Here is a 17,599-nt window from a genome sequence, read left to right as displayed (position 1 = left end):
CTCCATAACATGCCATCAGCATTATATTATATTGTATATATACATATATGTGTATATATATGTGTGTATATATATATACAATTATATCTATTGTATCATATAATGATGCATTTACTTGTTTGCTGTAAGCTCCTCTGGCCCTCTCCCCAAATGGGAGCTCACAAGGCCAAGGATCTTCATCTGTTTGGTCCACTGCCATATGCCCAGTATCCTGGTGCAATGCCTGGCACACAGTAGGTGCTCGGTAAATATTTATCCAGCAAATGAATGAATTACCATACAGAGGCGAGAGAGGAAGTGACTGAAGGGGAGAAGAAATGTCCCTCCCCTACTCACCAGCTACATCCCACAAAGCTGGCTCTATGTGATTTAGAGGCCTGGACTCCATCTTTCTGAGTCCTCCAAAACCCCAGGAACATGAGGGAAACCAGCACTGAAGGAGTGACCACCAAGGGATGTGTCCCTCCCCACCTCTGGGGCCTGTTATCGACAGGACCTCTCACAGATTCCTACACAACCACCATGACTTGGTGACTCCTGATCCATCCCCCCAACACCCCCCCACACACACACTCCCCATCAGAGGAGCCCCTCCACCTCCTCCTTCTCCCCTGGCCCTGAGCAGAACCTCTGGCCTTTGTTGGGGGCAGTCCTCCTAGGTCCCTCCCCACAGCTGACCCACCAGTGTCTCCCTGGAGAAAGACGGGTGACAGGAACAAATACTTCATTGAAGGAAGGCTCCACCTTCCTTCTCTCAAGCTCCCGAGTCACACAAACCTAAGTGCCAACCCCACCTCAGCCACTGACAAGCAGTGGAGGCCCAGGCTCTCCTGTGGGCATGCTGAGCCACGCTCACTTCTATTAAAAAAAAAAAAAAAAAACAAAAGGAAAATTCTCAGAGTGGCTGTGTAGGGGTTGACACTAGGGCCCGGGCCTGGCAGCTTCTGTGAGGATGGTTAATGAGATATCCCCAAGAAATATGTATATTAAAACACAAGAAGAGGGGCGCTGGGGTGGCTCAGTCAGTTAAGCGTCTGCCTTTGGCTCAGGTCATGATCCTGGGGTCCTGGGATCGAGTCCTGCATTGGGCTCCCTGCTCAGCAGGGAGTCTGCTTCTCCCTCTGCCTGCTGCTCCCCCTGCTTGTGCACTCTCTCTCTCTGACAAATAAAACCTTAAAAAAAAAGGAGATTCAGGGGTCTTCACTCAGGCCAGGCTGGCTGATGGGCCAGGGCAGGAGTTGGAGCCTACTGGGGCTCAAAGACTCTGGGAAGAGGGCTGGTGGACACGGAATAACAAGCAAAAATGGCTACGAGCCTCCTTCAGTGTGTCCACCTGTGTGAGCCCATTGAAGAAGGCACCCAGCCCCTTCCTGGACTTGCTGATGAAGAACAGGAGGCTCAGGAAGGGAAAGGCACTTGCCTAAGGTCACACAGGAGTAAAGGATGTGTCTGAGACCCCACTCAGGATGCTCAACAGCCCCATACAGGCCTGAAGCAGGAAGTCTCAGGGTGACGAATAAAGAAAACGGTGAGCTCACAGGGTCTTTCCAGAGCTGCAGGGAAAAAGCAGTATGGGGCTTGCATCAGCTACATCTCCAAGGAGCTCAGAGTGGGGGGTACTGGGGACCCCACCTCTGATAGGAAAACAGGCTAAAGTCCAGCAGTCAGCCAACAGGTAAAGAGGGTCCCTGGAGGTCAAGTCCCAAACCCGAGCAGGGAAGGTCACCGGCCTTCACCGCTTGCTCTTTAACAAAGGGGAAGAGCTCAGAAGGGATCAGATTAGTGTGCACAGGGCTCCTCTGTGGGCTCAGGTTGGGGCCCAGGAACAAGAGACATACTGGAAGCTAGAGGCCAACCCTATGGTACCTGGACTTCCATGTGGCGAGGACAGATAGAAAAGCCGAGAGAGGCACCTGGGTGGCTCAGTCGGTTAAACGTCTGCCTTCAGCTCAGATCGTGATCCCAGAGTCCTGGGATCAAGCCCCACATCGGGCTCCCTGTTCAGCAGGGAGTCTGCTTGTCTGCCCCTCCCCTGGCTTGTGCTCTCTCTCACTCGCTCACTCACTCTCTCTCTCTCTCTCAAATAAATAAAAAAAAAATCTTAAAAAAAAAAAAAGCCAAGAGAGGTGAGTGAGGCATGCAGAGCTGCACGCTGGGGCACCTCAGAGGTCCCCTAACCCATCACCTCCGCGTTGGTGATCAGGCTGACACTCCGCAAGGGAAAGTGACAGGCCCAGGGTTACGTAGCCACCCAGAGACAGAGGCAGAACTAGACTGGGCCCCCGCGCCCCCACTCTGATTAGTCATGGCAACAACTGACACCTTTGGCAGCATGGTGTTTCGTGTGCTGAGGGCCTTACACCGATTCACTCACTTCATGCTCATGGCAACCTAAAAGGCGGGTACTATCGATATCCACCTTTCACCAGGTGGAAACTGAGGCCCAGAGACCCTAAGGGACCGCTCACGGTGGTTCAGCTCCTGGTGGCAGAGCCAGCATCTGGACTCTCAACCACTCTGCCCTACTGCAGCGTCCAGGGGACAGCATTCAGAAGGTCAAAGCTACAACGGGGCGGCCACCAACAAAGGGAAAAAAAATTTTTTTTAAGATTTTATTTATTTATTTGACAGAGAGAGACACAGCGAGAGAGGGAACACAAGCAGGGGGAGTGGGAGAGGGAGAAGCAGGCTTCCTGCAGAGCGGGGAGCCCGATGCGGGGCTCCATCCCAGGACCCTGGGATCATGACCTGAACCGAAGGCAGATGCTTAACAACTGAGCCACCCAGGCGCCCCAAAGGGAAATTTTTTTAAACCTCAAAGAAATCTTCAAACGTGCTCCACAAAGGAGGCTGGTGAGAGAAAATGTTGCTTCCTGCCCAAGAGGGCAGGCATGCAAACTCAGAGCAACAAGGGCTTGGCGGCTAACATCTTCCTCCTCCTGTCATTCCCGTCAAGCTTGGAGGCAAACCCAGAATGGAGCCCGGCCCCGCTGTGATAGGCCAGGGTGAACACATCAAAGACGAACCCCAGAGAGCAGGAAAAGTGACCTGATGACACCCAACACGGGGGACGCACAGAATCAAGAAGTGTCAGCGCCCTGCCAAAGGCCAGAGTGGCAGAGAAATCAGAGTGGACAGGCCAAGTCCCCAAGGCGGGCCAGGCAAGCTCGGGCTTCGTCTTCACAGCAGTACGAAGATGAACCTGGCAATCACCGAGCAGTCACATTGATGCCAGCACCTTGCCAATCTCCGAGCGCCGGCCAGGAGACCCAGCTGGCGCGCAGTGGGCCTCGTGGCCCGGCAGGGGGTGCCCATGCCAGGCCCACTTAATTTCCACCTACATTAGAGTGACAGGCAGCAGACCAAGGCAGTGGAAGACGTGATGGGTCTCAAGCCCAGGGCAGCCTGGTTGCTAAGCTAGAATGGTGGTGACTGGCTGCGAGGTGGGGCCCACTTCCGCTCCGCATCCTTGGAGAACGCACGGCCAGTGGGCAGGGCATCCTGGGCCCTGGCTGCCGGGTCCCTGTGCTGTGGCTTCAGGAAGTAGCTGGGGGGAGAGTCCAGAGGTCTCCCCCTGAGAAGATGCTGCAAGCTCATATACACCAAGCTAAAGCCAGTGGCAGGACTCCTCCCTGCTTCCGGCCCCCCAGTCCCTTGGCTGATGTCAACCACATTTCATCTGACTGGGGGTGAGAAGATTGCATGCTCCAGGCTCTGTCCCTGTACAATTGGTCCCAATCATCCCTGAACCAAAAGACCAAACTCTGAAGCATCCCCATTTGACACCCATTCCTTTAGGTCTTGAGGGATGTCTTCTTTTCCTGCACTACTCTGAGAGCCCTTGCTGATGGAGAAAAATGCCTGGAGCCTGGCACCCTGGACTGTGAGGACACAGCCTACGGGGGGCAGAGCTAGATGCTGGAGATGAGCTGACTCTCCTGTTACAGAAGAGAGAAGGAGGCCCCAGAAGGGCAGTGACGCACCCAAGGACACAGGGCTGGTCATCTGTTGGCCCACGTGTTCATTCTATCAACTTCTATTAAGGCCCCGCTGTGTGCAAGGGAGGGTGAGAAGCACAGAGCCAAGTGAGCCCTGTCCTTCCCCAGCATCAGGGGGCACAGAGCCATATGGAAGAGGCTCAGGGAAAGTTCAGTAGGCACTGGGGTGGGTGTACTTGAGGCTTCCCAGGTGGTGAGCCCTGGGGACCATCATCCTCCCTCCAGGTGAGCCTCTCTGCATGGGGGGAGAGCAGATGAGGGAAGCCTGCAGGGAGGCAGGGCCTTGGTCTGAGCCTTAAGGGCAGAGAGGACCCTCCAGGGCCCTGAGCAAGTGGGACACAGCAGGTGGAAACGGTATGTGCTAATCCACTCCCTGGGGTAAGCAGACATGACTCCAACTGCCAAAAAAATTTTAAATACAGCATTGGCTTGAAAACACCCTGCTCAGCTCTCTCTCACATTGGTCCCTGTCCCATGGCCACAAGGACAAGCCCCTCAGCGGGGTCCCATCTGCCTGACTCACTCCTACCGCCAGCCTCTTGCTCATGCTGTTCCCCCAGCTGGCATGCCCTTCCCCTCCTCTTCACTTGTCTAAGCCCGTCTCGCTGCGCCAGGTCCCATGCAGCCCTGCAGTATAGCTCTTCCTTTAACAGATGCATCATCACATCCCTTCATTCCCTTATTCAGGCAAACTCCACTGAGCCCTACCGCACGCAGGGCAGGGCGCGAGGTCTGGTGGTGTACCGCTCCTCCCGTGCCCACCGAGAGCCAGCAGGGCCCCTAACTCTCTCTCTTCTCACACCGGGGCTGCCTACCCGGGGGGGTGCGAAGCCCAAGCCAGCTGGGAAGCTCAAGCAGGTCTGGAAGGCTGAGCCTCTTCCCCTCAGACGAAGAATCCCAAGACAGGCACTGTTGCAAGAAATGAGAGGAAGTGGAGCCCCGCGTCTCAGCCTGACGCAGCTACAGAGCGGCCCTGGGCTCTCATATCCCTGCTTCTTGCCTCCAGGAAAGGATTCTGTCCTCGGGGAGTCAGGAGAGGGCCGGGGCCAGCCAGGGAGCTCAGTGGGGAGTTGGAAGCTGGGATCCCGGGGCCACCCGACCCAACCCCAGGTGCCTCTGCTCTGTCGGCCTCAGTCTGCCCTTCTGCAGGCTGGGAGAACAACCTCAGGCCCCTGGGAGAAGAGCTAAGGAAGTAAGTAGCTGGGGGCTGGGCTTTATGGTCACCCATTCCCCAGACATTTACTAGGCAGCACTATGTGCCAGGGACTGACGTAGGGATGCAGCTGAGAGCAAAATGGGCAAAATACCTCTGCCCTTGTGGACCATAAACAAATATAAACTCACTTGTCAAGTGCTATAAGAAAAACAGAGCCAGGAACAGGGAAAGGAGAGTAACCGGCCAGGAGGGGCTGTCTTAGATACTGTGGTCAGCAAGGCCTCTCTGAAGAGGGGACAGCTGGGAAGACACCTGAATGCACAGAGGATGTGGGCCACGTGGATATTCAGGGAAAGACAATTCCAGGCAGAGGGGCCAGCCAGTGCAAAGGCCCTGAGGTGGGCTGATGTCCAGAGTGTTAGAGGAGCAGTGAGGAGGCAGGTGTGGCTGCAGCAGAGAGATGGACGAGAAAAGGAGAAAAGGCCAGGGGCAGCGGGAAGGGAAGCAGGCATTCTGTCCACCCTTAGGAGGCCTTGGATCCTGGGGACACCCTGGGACAAACCTCTCCTCTCTGGTTTCCCAGATACATAAGCACAGTCAGTACCCCCAACCCGGTGCCACAATCTTTCCAGCTGGCCAAGCTCTTCCCCCATCCCCTTAGAGCCTCCAGGAGGAGAGTGTTCCTTTTACAGCAAGAGATGAGTCCAGAGATGTCACATACGCAGTGGGATGAGGAGGCGCCCCAGCCTTGAGCCTCGGCTGCCGGCCCTGCCAGTCTCCATCCGTGCTGCTGCGCTGACCCGGGCCATCTAAATGCAAGTCTGACGCTCAGCCCTGGGAGCTGGAGCTGGAGGTCAGACCAGCAACAGCTTGACTCACCAGTGTCTCCGGAATACCAATAGGGGACACAGGGACACAGCGGGGAGATGAGACTTTGGAACTTCTCACTAAGCAAGGGGCAGGACGTCCTCCAAGGAGCAGGCTGACCCATCCACCCCCACCCCCTCCTGCCCTGTCACCACCCAGAGCGGCCATCTTGTTCCCACCCTAGGAGCACAGGCCTGGATGTGCCTAGGGTGCTGGAATCACTCACCAGAGAGGACCAGAACCAAAGCCCCCAGGTGACCCCATGGAGAAGCCCCTGCCAGGAGCTGGCCTGTGTCTTTCCTGCCGCATGCACCAGAGGTGGGGGAACCACCCGCTGGATTCAAATTCCACTCCTGCTATTTTCCAGCTGTGTGACCTCAGGGGAGTTGCTTAACCTCTCTGATCCTCAGTTTTGCCATCCATATAATGGGGTTGTCTTGAGAGCTAAATGAGTTAACATGCATGAAGTACATAAAACAAGAGCTGGTCCATTGAAGGACTCCATCAATATTACCTAATATGCATTCTCCCACCACCCACGCAGGAGGCCTGGGCTGCTACTCACACTTCTGTTTGACCTTGAGCAGACCCCTTCACCTCCCTGAGCCTTCGTTTTCCTCCTCCGTGAAATGGAGCACTACGGGAAGTAAACTGAGGCTCACATGGGGCCCCATGGGCAGAGAGATGCTGTGGGGGTATAAAAGTTTATACCCCAGACCCCAACCCTGAGGGGGCCCAGGATGGTGGAGGGAGGCACTGAGCACAGGGCCACGTTGGTACCACCCCCTCAGGCTGTCTCTCCCTCCTGGGGTGACTCACTCCCATTATCTCCAGAGCCCAGGCGGGGCCTGCTCTGCATGCCTAATCCCAGGTTTTACTCAGCAGCCTGGCCAGGAGGAGGGAGTCCTGGCGTTCAAAGATGGGGAAATGCACCAGACGCCTCACATGAGCAGGCACATGCACAAAGGCCTGTCCACGGACACCCCTACCGAGGCAGGTCCCCCAGGCACATGTCCAGAAAATCACATACATGCACCCCTCACCCCGATGCGTGTCCCGCCCTAGCTGCTTTTGGAGCTCACCTCGCTGCGCGGGCGCCACCAGCCCAGCTGTCCTATCCTAGCCTCGTCCCTGAACATGACCTGTAGCTACCATTAGTGCCCAGCCTTGTCCCTGCGGGCCCTCCAGCTCTCCCTGGGCCTCCCTAGGAGTGGCCAGGCGACAGGGAGGGCTGCAGCCCAGGCAGCGGGACCCTGGATAAGAGCCCTCTGATGTGTGTTTCTGAGCTCCCACACCCGTGGGCCAGAAGCATGTTCCATTCTGGCAGCGACCAGGTGAGAAAACCAAAACTGAGCCGCTGAGTGACTGTCCTGGGCTCTCACAGCCAAGAGGCAGCCAAGCCAGAGCCCAGATCTGTCTTCCAGAAGCTGCCCGTTAACCACACGCTGCCACCTCGGTGATTCGGGCGGCGGGGAGACAGACAGCCTGGCTCCAAGTCCTGCTCCAATACCTCACTGTGTGAGCCTGGGCAAGCCACCTCCCCCCTTGGAGCCTCAGTTCCCCCCTCTGTAAAATGGGAACAGAAACACTGGACCCACAACGTTGTTACCCGGATTCACAATAGTGCAGGGAGGGTGCCTGGTACAGGGCAGGGCTCAGTCAAGGGCCACAGCATGGCCTGGGGCATGAGCCACACGACTGAATGATTGGGGTGGGAGAGGGCGGCACTGATGGGGGCTGGGAAACGCTGGCCAGGGCTTTCTTTAAGCCCTGTGCCAATGGCCCAACCCATGCTGAGTGCTACACAAGAGCTCCCCACCCAGAAGACAGAGCTGGGTTCCAGTCCCTGGTCCCCCACATCCTGCTTATATGGTCTTGGGGAAATGACCTACTCCTTTGGGCCTCAGTTTCTTCATCTATAAAATGGACGCAATGGTGCTCCCCTGCAGGACCCCAAGCCCACACAGCAGGCACCCAGGACTCACTGGCCAAGCTCTCCCCTCAGCTCTGATGTGCCATCCTCCACCTGGCAAGCACGCCCTCCCCTCTACCCTGCTGCCTGGCACTCCTCTGAGCAACTCACAGATGATTTATACTTCAGAGGACGAATCAATACTATATACGGCCAAAGACATCTTTAATCTTTCACAGGGATTAGGCTACAAGGTACAGCGGCCTCTTTCTACAGGCCGCTCAATTCTGATTTCAATTTGGCCAGCTGGAGCACGGCTTTCTCTCTCCTTTTCTTTTCACCCACCTAAAGACGTTCCTCCAAATCAAATTTCATTTAGCGGGAGGGGCAGGGAGGCCTAAAGGCCCGTACACGAGAGCGGGCCCAGCCAGGGCCCTGGGGCTGCAAGGGGAGACAGGAGGAGGGTCTAAGGACATGGGAGGTCAGGCCCTCGGTGATGGGATGGGGTGCAGGGGGCACTGTGAGGGACACCTGTGCCAGACCAGGAGCGCCCCGAGCCACGGGCCCTAGCAGCGCAGCTAGTTTTCTTCTTTTTCTAGAATTCCTTTGTAAAATCTTGCGTAGACTATATATTTTCTGACCACCAAATGCCTGATTAGATGCTTGTGGAAAATTCAAACAATAGTCTAAGTTTCAGCCAAAATGCAATACCTAGGGACGCCTGGGTGGCTCAGTCGGTGAAGCGTCTGCCTTTGGCTCAGATCATGATCGAGAGGGTCCTGGGATCAAGCCCCGTGTCGGGCTCCTTGCTCAGTGGGGAGTCAGCTTCTCCCTCTCCCTCTCCCTCTGCCTGCCGTTCCCCCTGCTTATGCTCTCTCTCTCTCTGACAAATAAATAAATAAAATCTTTTTTTTAAAAAATGCAATACCTAGGCCTCACCCCAATCCCATGCCTCTCCCACTCTTAAGATGTCAGCAGGTGTCCCTCCAGGCTGTGTGTGTGTGTGTGTGTGTGTGTGTGTGTGTGCGTGTGTGTGTATCAGTCTGTCTGTCATGCCCCCATCTGTGGGAAACGGGGGCAGAAGATGGAGTGATGACTACAAAAGCAGTTATGACCTCTAGCCCTGGAGCCAGACTGCCTGGCTTCAAATCCCTTCTCTACCTGTTTACCTGTATGACCTGGGGCTGGTTATTATTTGGCCTCTCTATGCCTCAGCTTCCTCCCCTATAGAATGGGGGTGTCTACCTCACTGCATAGGGAGGATTACCCAGGACAACAGGTGTCAAACGTGTGCTCAGCAGCTGTGAGGTACATAGGGAAAGCCATGTAAGTACTGGGAGTGGCTTCTAGGTCCCTCGTGCCCGGGACTGAATACCACTGAACATTAAAATTCTAGGCTTTCTGTCCCTCCTTCTAGCACTTTTGTCCCCAAATCCTGCAGAGACTGCACCTGAAACAGAGGGCGGTGGGCTTGCTTGGGAAAGGATGCCAGCCATTGAGGATAGGAACCGGCAGAGTGCGGTGGGTGGGGCCAGCCCAGAGAGAGGTGCCCGTGTCGGAGCAAAGCAGTAAAGGACATATGGGCAGCCAGAGGGAGGGGGCTGTGGCACTACCAGGGGGCCCCAGGGAGCTGCCGCCCACCTGCCTGGAGGTGGGAGTGGGAGCCCGTCCAGCCCATGCTCCCCTCTGCCTGGCCAGTCGCCGGCGTGGCAAGTGGCCGGGAGCCCGGCCATCGGTCAGGGCCACCCCACTTCTGTCTACCAGGCTGCAGGCACCCGAGCTGCTCTAGCTGTACAATTAAAGGGGCTTATCTGAGACTTATAGCAGGATTATGCCCACAGGGTGTTACCAATGTCAGCCTCTGGATACTCTGTGGTTCCGTAGGAAAAGCAATTAGAGTCCCGGGGTTATGCGGGTATAAATATACCCAGTGAGCTATTTAGAGATAGAGCCTTGGGAGAGGCCCGGGGCCCCTCTGCCAGGAGCTGGGTCTGTCAGGAGGGGAGAAGCCTGTCTGCTTCCCCCAAACACCCCACCCTCAATGAACTGGCCTGCTTGGCAAGGCTCACCCAGACCCAGGTGGAGCCCCCGACCCAGGGGCCTGACTGCTGGGCTGGCCGCCCACCACCACGGCCCCGTGTGCAGGCTACCCTCCTCAGCACAGCCATCAGAACTGACCCTCTGAGCGGGCCAGGCTTCAGGCTGCCAGGAGTGTTAACCCTTGCTGTGCCAGCCTCTTATTGCTTGTGGATATCTAAAACTTTATCCCTGGAGCTTCTGAGGACAGTTAAGGGAAGGCGGGGAGCTTCATGGGGGGAAAGGTGGCTTGTGGTAAGGGGTTGGTGGCGGTTGGGGGAGACCTCCAGGAGAGCACATCCCTTTCCCAGCTCCTCACATCCCAACCACGGGCACCTACTTCCCTGAAGCCACAAGGAACCAGCATAACGCTGCCCGCCCCGGTCTCTCCCTCCCACCACACAGCCAATGCCTCACACAACCCTGGCTCCAAGGACCTGCTGACTGAGCCCCATCTCCTGGGTCCCTGAGACCCTCCCTAAACAAAGCCACCTCCACCCCATCCCCTTCTCCCTCTGCCTGAGAACAGCACTGTTCCACTGGCTCCCATGCCAGAAATATCGACAGTCCCTCCGTCTGCCTGGCCTGGTCGGCAAAAGTCATTCCCATCCACCCCCTAGCCCTGGGGGCTACCTAGCCAGCCAGCAAGGCCACGGACGGCTCCCCAGGGCCCAGGAGACAGATGGAGGTCCACGAGGGGAATGGCCCAGGGCAGGCAGAGCCCACGGCAGGACCCAGAGAGCCTCTCAGGCAGCGCTGGGCCACTGTCCCGACATCCCCGTTCCCGAGCATGACTCACCATCCTCCCGGGACTTCTGGATGAAGGCCTCCACGCCGCTCTCGCCGTAGCTGCCCTCTGAGGCCAGTGTGGACACGTAGTTCCACTTGAGGGCGCGGACGATGTCTACCATGGCCTGGGCCTGGTACGTGTCTGAGGGCACCACGCGGGAGAAGAAGTCGTAGCGGCTGTTGTCACTCAGGTCGGGGGCTGTGGAGGCGTAGCTGATCTGGGGGATCTGGGGGCGAGAGGGGCCGCTGATGGGGGCGGCTGGCACCCCCACCGTGCCCAGCCAGCACCACACCACTCCACACCAGTCTCCTGCCCATCCGCACAGGCTCGGGACTGCCCCAGCCCTTCTTGTCCTGAGGGACACCCTGTGATGTGGGTGGGGTGGGTCCTAGCCCGCTTGACACGGGAGGAAACTGAGGCCCAGAAGTGCGAGCACCTGGTTGGGTGACCCTCCCCTGGCTCCCCTCCCACCTCCTCTCAGCTCCCTCCACCCCGGGGCCTCCCCATGTCCTCCCCCATCCCCAGTGGGAGTGAGACTGACATCAGGGTGAGAAGTGACTGGCGCATCAGCATCAAGCCCTCCTCTTCCAGAGAAGTGTCCCCACCAGCATCACCTGGGTCCTGTGGCTGGTGGTCCCCCAACCGCGCACACACACACACACACACACACACACACCAGGGGATCATATAGGATTACACACATAAACACGCACCAGAGCCTCTGGGTGCCTCCATTTACAAAAGGGCTAGAAGATCCCAGCAGGGGAAGACCCCTAGGTGGATGACACAGTTCAGCCTATGGATGGGGTTGGGATGAGGGTGTCAAGAGGGGCCCTGAGAGGTCATTTGGCCCATCACCCTCCTCCCCCAGGCAGCCCCTCATGTCAGCACCCAGCAGACCCTGAACTCACAGCTCCTTTGTGCCCCCACAGACCTCACGTGGGCCCTCTCCATGCAAAGGCGAGATGCAGAGCCCTTAAGCTGTCCTTCTTCCTATGGCTGACATCCAACCCAAGGACAAAAACCTCCTGGCCAGTCTGTGGCCACTGAGGGTGGGAAATGTTCCAGGGGGCAAAAGGATTTGGGTGCCCCCTGGACAAGTGGTTGCCCACCTGGCCTATGCCTAGGGTGTCCCCATCCCCAGGGACAGCAGGGGTCCGCCTTCCACAAAGGACGCCCATGAGGACAAGGACATAGCCCAGCTCGGCCCCCCATGATGCCCCCCAGGTGGGTCCAGAAGGCCCCTCATTGTCTCCCCTCACTGAACTCACTCAGGAGAAAGGGAAAGATGGGGTGGGGAAAACAGATGATGGCTTGTCCAGATTCACTGAGCAACTAAGGGTAACCCCAAGCCCTCTCATTGTAGCTCTTGTGGTCTTTCTAAGATGGCATATAACCCCCATGGTACTGTTTGTAAGAGCAAACCTTTGGAAATAATCTGGTAAAACAAACAAACAAACAAATAAAAAAACCACAGCCCTACAAGGAATACTACTCAGCCGTGAAAAAGATCCTGGGAGCTCTCCATGCGAGGCTCGGACCGCTCTCCAAGACCCACAGCAGAAGCAAAGCAGCAAGGCCGGCTCCGCGCGTGAGCAGCACCCTGCCTATCATGCGCGGGGGCAGGATGGACCCTCCCCACTCTGAAACAAAACAGCCTCCGGAGAGGGAACTGGGTGGCTGGGGGACAGGGTTGAGGGGAGAGCCTTCCCCTGGTACCCTTTGTATGTTTTGCATGCAGGATGATGCAAACATACCACCTGCTTGGAAAACCACACTATAATCTTCCCAAGCACCTGCATCCGTCCCCTCTCCTACTTGTGTCTGTGGCCTCCGAAAACTAGCCAGTCCCCTCTGCCGTGGAGAGCGCTGAGCATGAACACAGCACCCTCTAGAACGTGGTCTCTGTTTGGACAGTTGGTGGTTAATTTTAGGAGCGTCGTCTGCCAAGGGGTATCATGGTTTTAGGGGTTGGTTGGTGTTTAAGTGTCTGTCATTCAGAGCAACGTCTCTCAGCCTCAGCACTACTAAGACTTTGGGGGTCTGATTCTTTGTTGGGGGGCTGTTCTGTGCACTGAAGGATGTCTGGCAGCATCCCCATCCCCTACTCATAGATGCCGGTAGCACACCCCTCTCCCAGTCGCGACAATCAAAAATGTCTCCAGATATTGCCTAGGGCCCCCCGCGGTGCAGAACCATCCCCAGTGGAGACCTATTGCCTTAGAGGTCTGTACTGAAACACTGAGGGGGGCGGTGATATGATGAGGTCTGGGGTTCGCTTCAAAAGCATCACAATGGGAGCACGTGGAAGAAGAAAGAACGATGGCCAAGAGCAGACAACTCTGAGTCCCATGTACTTGGGGGCTCACCACCCCATTGGTTTTGCACATGGCCGAAATGTCTGGATTTAACACATTTTTAACAATAAAACAAAACAAAATCGACAGCACCCCTGGGGCATGCCGCTGAACAGAAGAGCCCCAAATTTGGAGCTGGAGCCAGAGTAGGTGTTGGAGAGGGCGGGGCCAGGACCTGCCTTCCCAGCAGGTCCCGAGAGAAGACAGATTTGTTTGTCAGCTTCCCTCGGTGCCTGGCCCTCAGCAAAGAGGGCTCATCGCACGCCCAGGAACGCACTCTCTTCCTGATTAGGAGAAGCTTGTCTCCTACTTCTGATGTTTTCTCCCAACACGGCACTGGAGTCAAAAGGGACTGTACCCAGCAGAGGGGCAGGAAGCCCAGGGAGGTCTCAGGGCCCCTCACACAGAAGACTGCTCCCTCATCACCCCTCATTCCTCCCTCCAAGCCTCCTCCCACCTCTCCTGTAGTTCAGGCACTCAGCATGGGCCGGGATGGCAGATGGACAGACGGATGTCCAGATATCAGGACCCAGGCCTCCGCCCCACTGCACACCCCCATTCCCACAAAGGTAGGAGGGCCAAGCATGGGGTTCCTGCAGGGTAAGTGGGTCAGTCTGCAGGGGTGCCCTGGCCTCAGATTTCAGGCGCACAGGACGAACCTTTGTTCTGCCCCCAACAACTCCCCAGACCCTGGAAAAGGGACCCAGCCCCGAGGTGGTTGAGAGGAGGAGAGAGCCTCCTGAGTAGGGTCAGAGGGATAAGCCAGCATCCCCTGCCAGCTCCACCTCCCCCCGCCCTCGAAGGCTCCTCCTCAGCTCCAGGCCCTCCAAACTTCCTAGCAGGGTGGTTTCAAGCTGAGATTGGGGAGCTCAACTGCTCAGGTTCAAATCCCAGCTCAGCCACCCACTAGGTGGGAAGCCTCCAGCAAGTTACTTCACCTCTCCAGACCTCAGTTTTCTCAGCTGCAAAATGGGAATAATTACAATCCCTGCCTCATAGGGTTGCAAGGGTCACATGAGGGAATTTTCATGAACAGCTAGCAGGCAGTAAGCACTTGAAAAGTTAGCTCTGAGGTGAGCTATAATCCCTCCTGCTATACCTCCCTTAGCCCTCTATCCCCACACCTCCCAGCCACAATGCCAGCTCTCTCCCAGCCCAGTTCCAGCTATGCTCCCACGGGTGGGGCGCCTCCTTCTGGAATGCTGGCCGGGCAGGCCCTCCAAGGTCCTCCTCCTCCAGCCACACCCATGCCAATGCCAGCACAGCGTCAACCAGAACCCAGATTCCAGGGGCACCTGACCGACCTCAGCTGGCCTACTCTCGGTCCCATCTGCCTGGCTTCCTCTGCCCACAGAGCCCATGTCACCTCCTCCAGGCAGCCCTCCCTGAGCTCCAGAGAGCCTGCTCAGACCTCCCACAGCACCGAGTGGGGCTGCTGCAGGGGCACTGGGCATGTCCTCCTGGTGTGAGGATGCCTGGCCCACTTGTCAACTCAGCAGGCATCCTAAGGTGCCCCCATCATGCTGGGCAAGGCCACTTTGTGGACACACAAAGAAAAGTAGACTACTCCCAACACCCACTGCATCCCCGGAAGGGCCAGGTGGGGCACCCCAGAGTGACCCACTGTGGCTGGACCTGGCACCCAGCAGAACTTCCCACCCAAGGGATGAGTGACTGAGATGGGAGAGAGGGAGGAAGTGAAGAAATCTCTCCCCGCTCCATGCGCATTCACCCCCCAACCCCGTGCCTGGGAGGCAGTGAGCCAGACCCAAACCCGTGCGCGCGCACGCGCGCGCGATCGCACTCTCCCACTCTCCCTCTCTCTCTCTCTCTCTCTCTCTCTCTCAGGCTTCTGGAGTGACAAGGAGGTCCATGCCACGTGGGGAAAGACAAAAGCTGCTTCCGGGCTTGAGCAGCAATGAAGATGAATGCCAAGTGCATCTGTGTGTGTGTGTGCGCGCGCATGTGCTGGAGCATGTGCCCTAAGCGCGTGAGCACCCAGCACATTCATTCATTTACTCCTCCTACCGATAGTCACTGAGTACTGACAGCCTGCCAGGCATAGTTCTGAGTGCTGGCGACAGACAGGTGGACCCTCTGTCCTCGTGGGGCTCCCAATCGACACAGAGGCAGGCCATGGAAAGGTGATCCTAAGCTGTTAGATGGAAATAAGGACCCAGGAGGAAAAGGAAGAACAGAGCAGGGGACTGTTAGAGGGGCCAGGGGAAGTCTCTCTGACCAGGCGACGTCTCTCTGACCAGGCGACATTTGAGTCAAGACTTCAAGACGGTGAAGAAGGGAGCCATGTGGGTATTTGAGGGAGGACATCCCAAGCAGAGGGAACAGCCAAGGCAAAGGCCCCTGCACATACATGTGCGCGTGTGGGTGTGCACATGCATGTGCATGTGTAAGTATGTTACATGCCTGTGTGTCCAGGCACACACGTGTGTGTTTCGAGCCTGAATCTGTTCTCAGGCTGTCCCAGGCCCGGCCAGCAGCCCCACATCCCCACTAGGTACAGCAACACTGGCTGGCCCCAGGATGCCCACGGCTCAGGCTCTGGCTCACCGGCTCCCCGACTAGCAGAATCAAGGGACTCCCTGAGAGTGGCTGCTCCAAGTCCCACACCACCCAGCAGAGGAGAAGGGAACTGACAGGTAGGAAACCTGCCCCGCGCCCCAGAGCCACCGAGGGCATAGTTCCCTGAAAGCCGATACTTCATTCAAGGCTGTTTAGAACAGGCAGGGATCAAACCTCTACCTTGACCTCCACGAGGCCTGCAGCACCCCGAGCCAAGCAGCTGGGTGTCCATGACCATCACCATGGCCACGCCAGGGCCACCCCACAGTAACACCAACCCTCTTCCTGTGTGCTTTAGTGTTTAAATCACCTCCCCTGCCTGTCTCTTCCCTAATGCTTTGCACAGCACAGAAGCTTCCAGCACAACCTGCAGCCAGCCTGCCTGGGGCTGTGTGGCGACCCAGCCTTGTCATCCAGCTTTGTTACCTTAGGCAAGCAAGCAGCCTCTATGGGCTTCAATTTCCTCCCCTATAAAGAAGCCAGAGTGACAACACAGAAGACTGCATTTGCACATACATGCAAAGTGCTCCGAAGAGGCGGGCCCTCAGCAAATGCTAGCTATTAGCAGGAGAGAGGGAGGCGAGGCTAGGACCATTGTGCCCATTTTGCAGATGAGAAAATGGAGGCTCAGAGAGATGAAAGTACCCTCTGAGTATCACAGCCAGGAGATACCAGAAACAAGGCAGAGACTGAGCTGCTCTGCCTTCCTGTTCACCAACTCCGAATCCTGGCCTCAGGCCCTGCCCACCCTCCCAGCTGACTCTGCCCCTTCTGCTGTACCCACAAGCCAGGCCGGGCAGCCACAGATTGAAGCTGGACCCTGCTGCCACCTCTGGCAGCCAGCCCTGGCCAGGGCCCACGCAGACCTCGGGACGCCCAGCTGGCTAACCGTGGCCCCTCTCTCACCAGGGAAGCGGGGAGGCCCTGCAGTAAACCAGGCAAACCCTCGGTTGGCTTCCTGCTCCTTGCCCTTCTGATCCTGGCTGCTCGAGGCCTCGACTGCCGGGCTCTCGGCGTCCATTATTTTCCTCCCAGATGAAAGGCAGCCAGGCTTTTAGGTACACGAAAGCTGCACGAGCAGGAACAGGAGTTCAGAGAGCCGGTGAGAGGAGAGAAGGCCAGCTTGCGAAGGCCTGGTCTGCACGGACAGGGCCGAGGGACACGGTCCCCCGTCCCCAGCCCCCTCACCGGCCTGAGCCATGCGCCGTCTCCCAAGGGGCTTCTGCTGCAGACACGGTGCCCAGAGGAGCGGGAGGTGTTGCCAGCCACCCCCTTCCTCCCTCTACGGGGCCTCGGGAGGGCAGGGGAGGAGGAAGACTGTCTCCCTCAGAGCTGGGCCCACAGTAGGCACTTCACCCACTCGTGTGGGGGCACCAAGCACCTCCTCTCAGCCCGGGGCTGAGAACTAGCCTGGTGGGGGCTGGAAAAGGTGGTTCAGACACGCCTCCAGGCTGACATGCCGGGTCTGGGACAACAAGAGATTCACTGGGGGCCTCGCGAGGGAGCTGCAAGGAGAGAAAAGCCTGGCAGTGCAGGACGAGGGCTTGGACAGGCTGAAGAGGTGCACAGAGGGGGGACCAGGGTCAAGGGAGGTTCAAAGCAGCTGGGCAGCGCCTTCACAGTGAGAGACCAGGGATATGCCTGAGGGGTGCAGGGAGACCTAAGAGGAGGGGGGGTGTGGACCCAGCACATGGGGGGGTGTGGATGGCCCCCCACCCTCGGCCCTGACTGGGCCCACCTCGGACAAGGACCCCAGGGTTTAAGAGCTGAAAAAAAGAGTGACCCTAATGCTTAGGACAGCCACAAGGCCTCATACACCCACACCCCATGGAGATGCCCCCCTAAAGAACAGAGAAGCGGACT

At 57.4% G+C, this 17,599-nt stretch overlaps 1 protein-coding gene across 2 annotated transcripts in view; it reads right to left on the bottom strand.

Moving 5' to 3' along the window:
• Nucleotides 1–17,599, bottom strand: part of GRM4 (glutamate metabotropic receptor 4) — a 106,831-nt gene that overhangs the window by 53,102 nt on the left and 36,130 nt on the right. For both annotated transcript variants that reach the window (XM_028120600.1, XM_028120601.1), the window contains exon 2: nt 10,809–11,025. In XM_028120600.1, the coding sequence (XP_027976401.1) occupies nt 10,809–11,025 (217 nt within the window). The remainder of the gene's footprint in view (nt 1–10,808; nt 11,026–17,599) is intronic.

This window comes from Eumetopias jubatus, unplaced genomic scaffold, assembly GCF_037043125.1.
Source record: "Eumetopias jubatus isolate StellerSeaLion01/CBP00866 unplaced genomic scaffold, mEumJub1_p1.0 scaffold_6, whole genome shotgun sequence".
NCBI lineage: Eukaryota > Metazoa > Chordata > Mammalia > Carnivora > Otariidae > Eumetopias > Eumetopias jubatus.
Note: the sequence above shows the minus strand (reverse complement) of the source record. Positions and strands in the feature narration are given on the sequence as shown.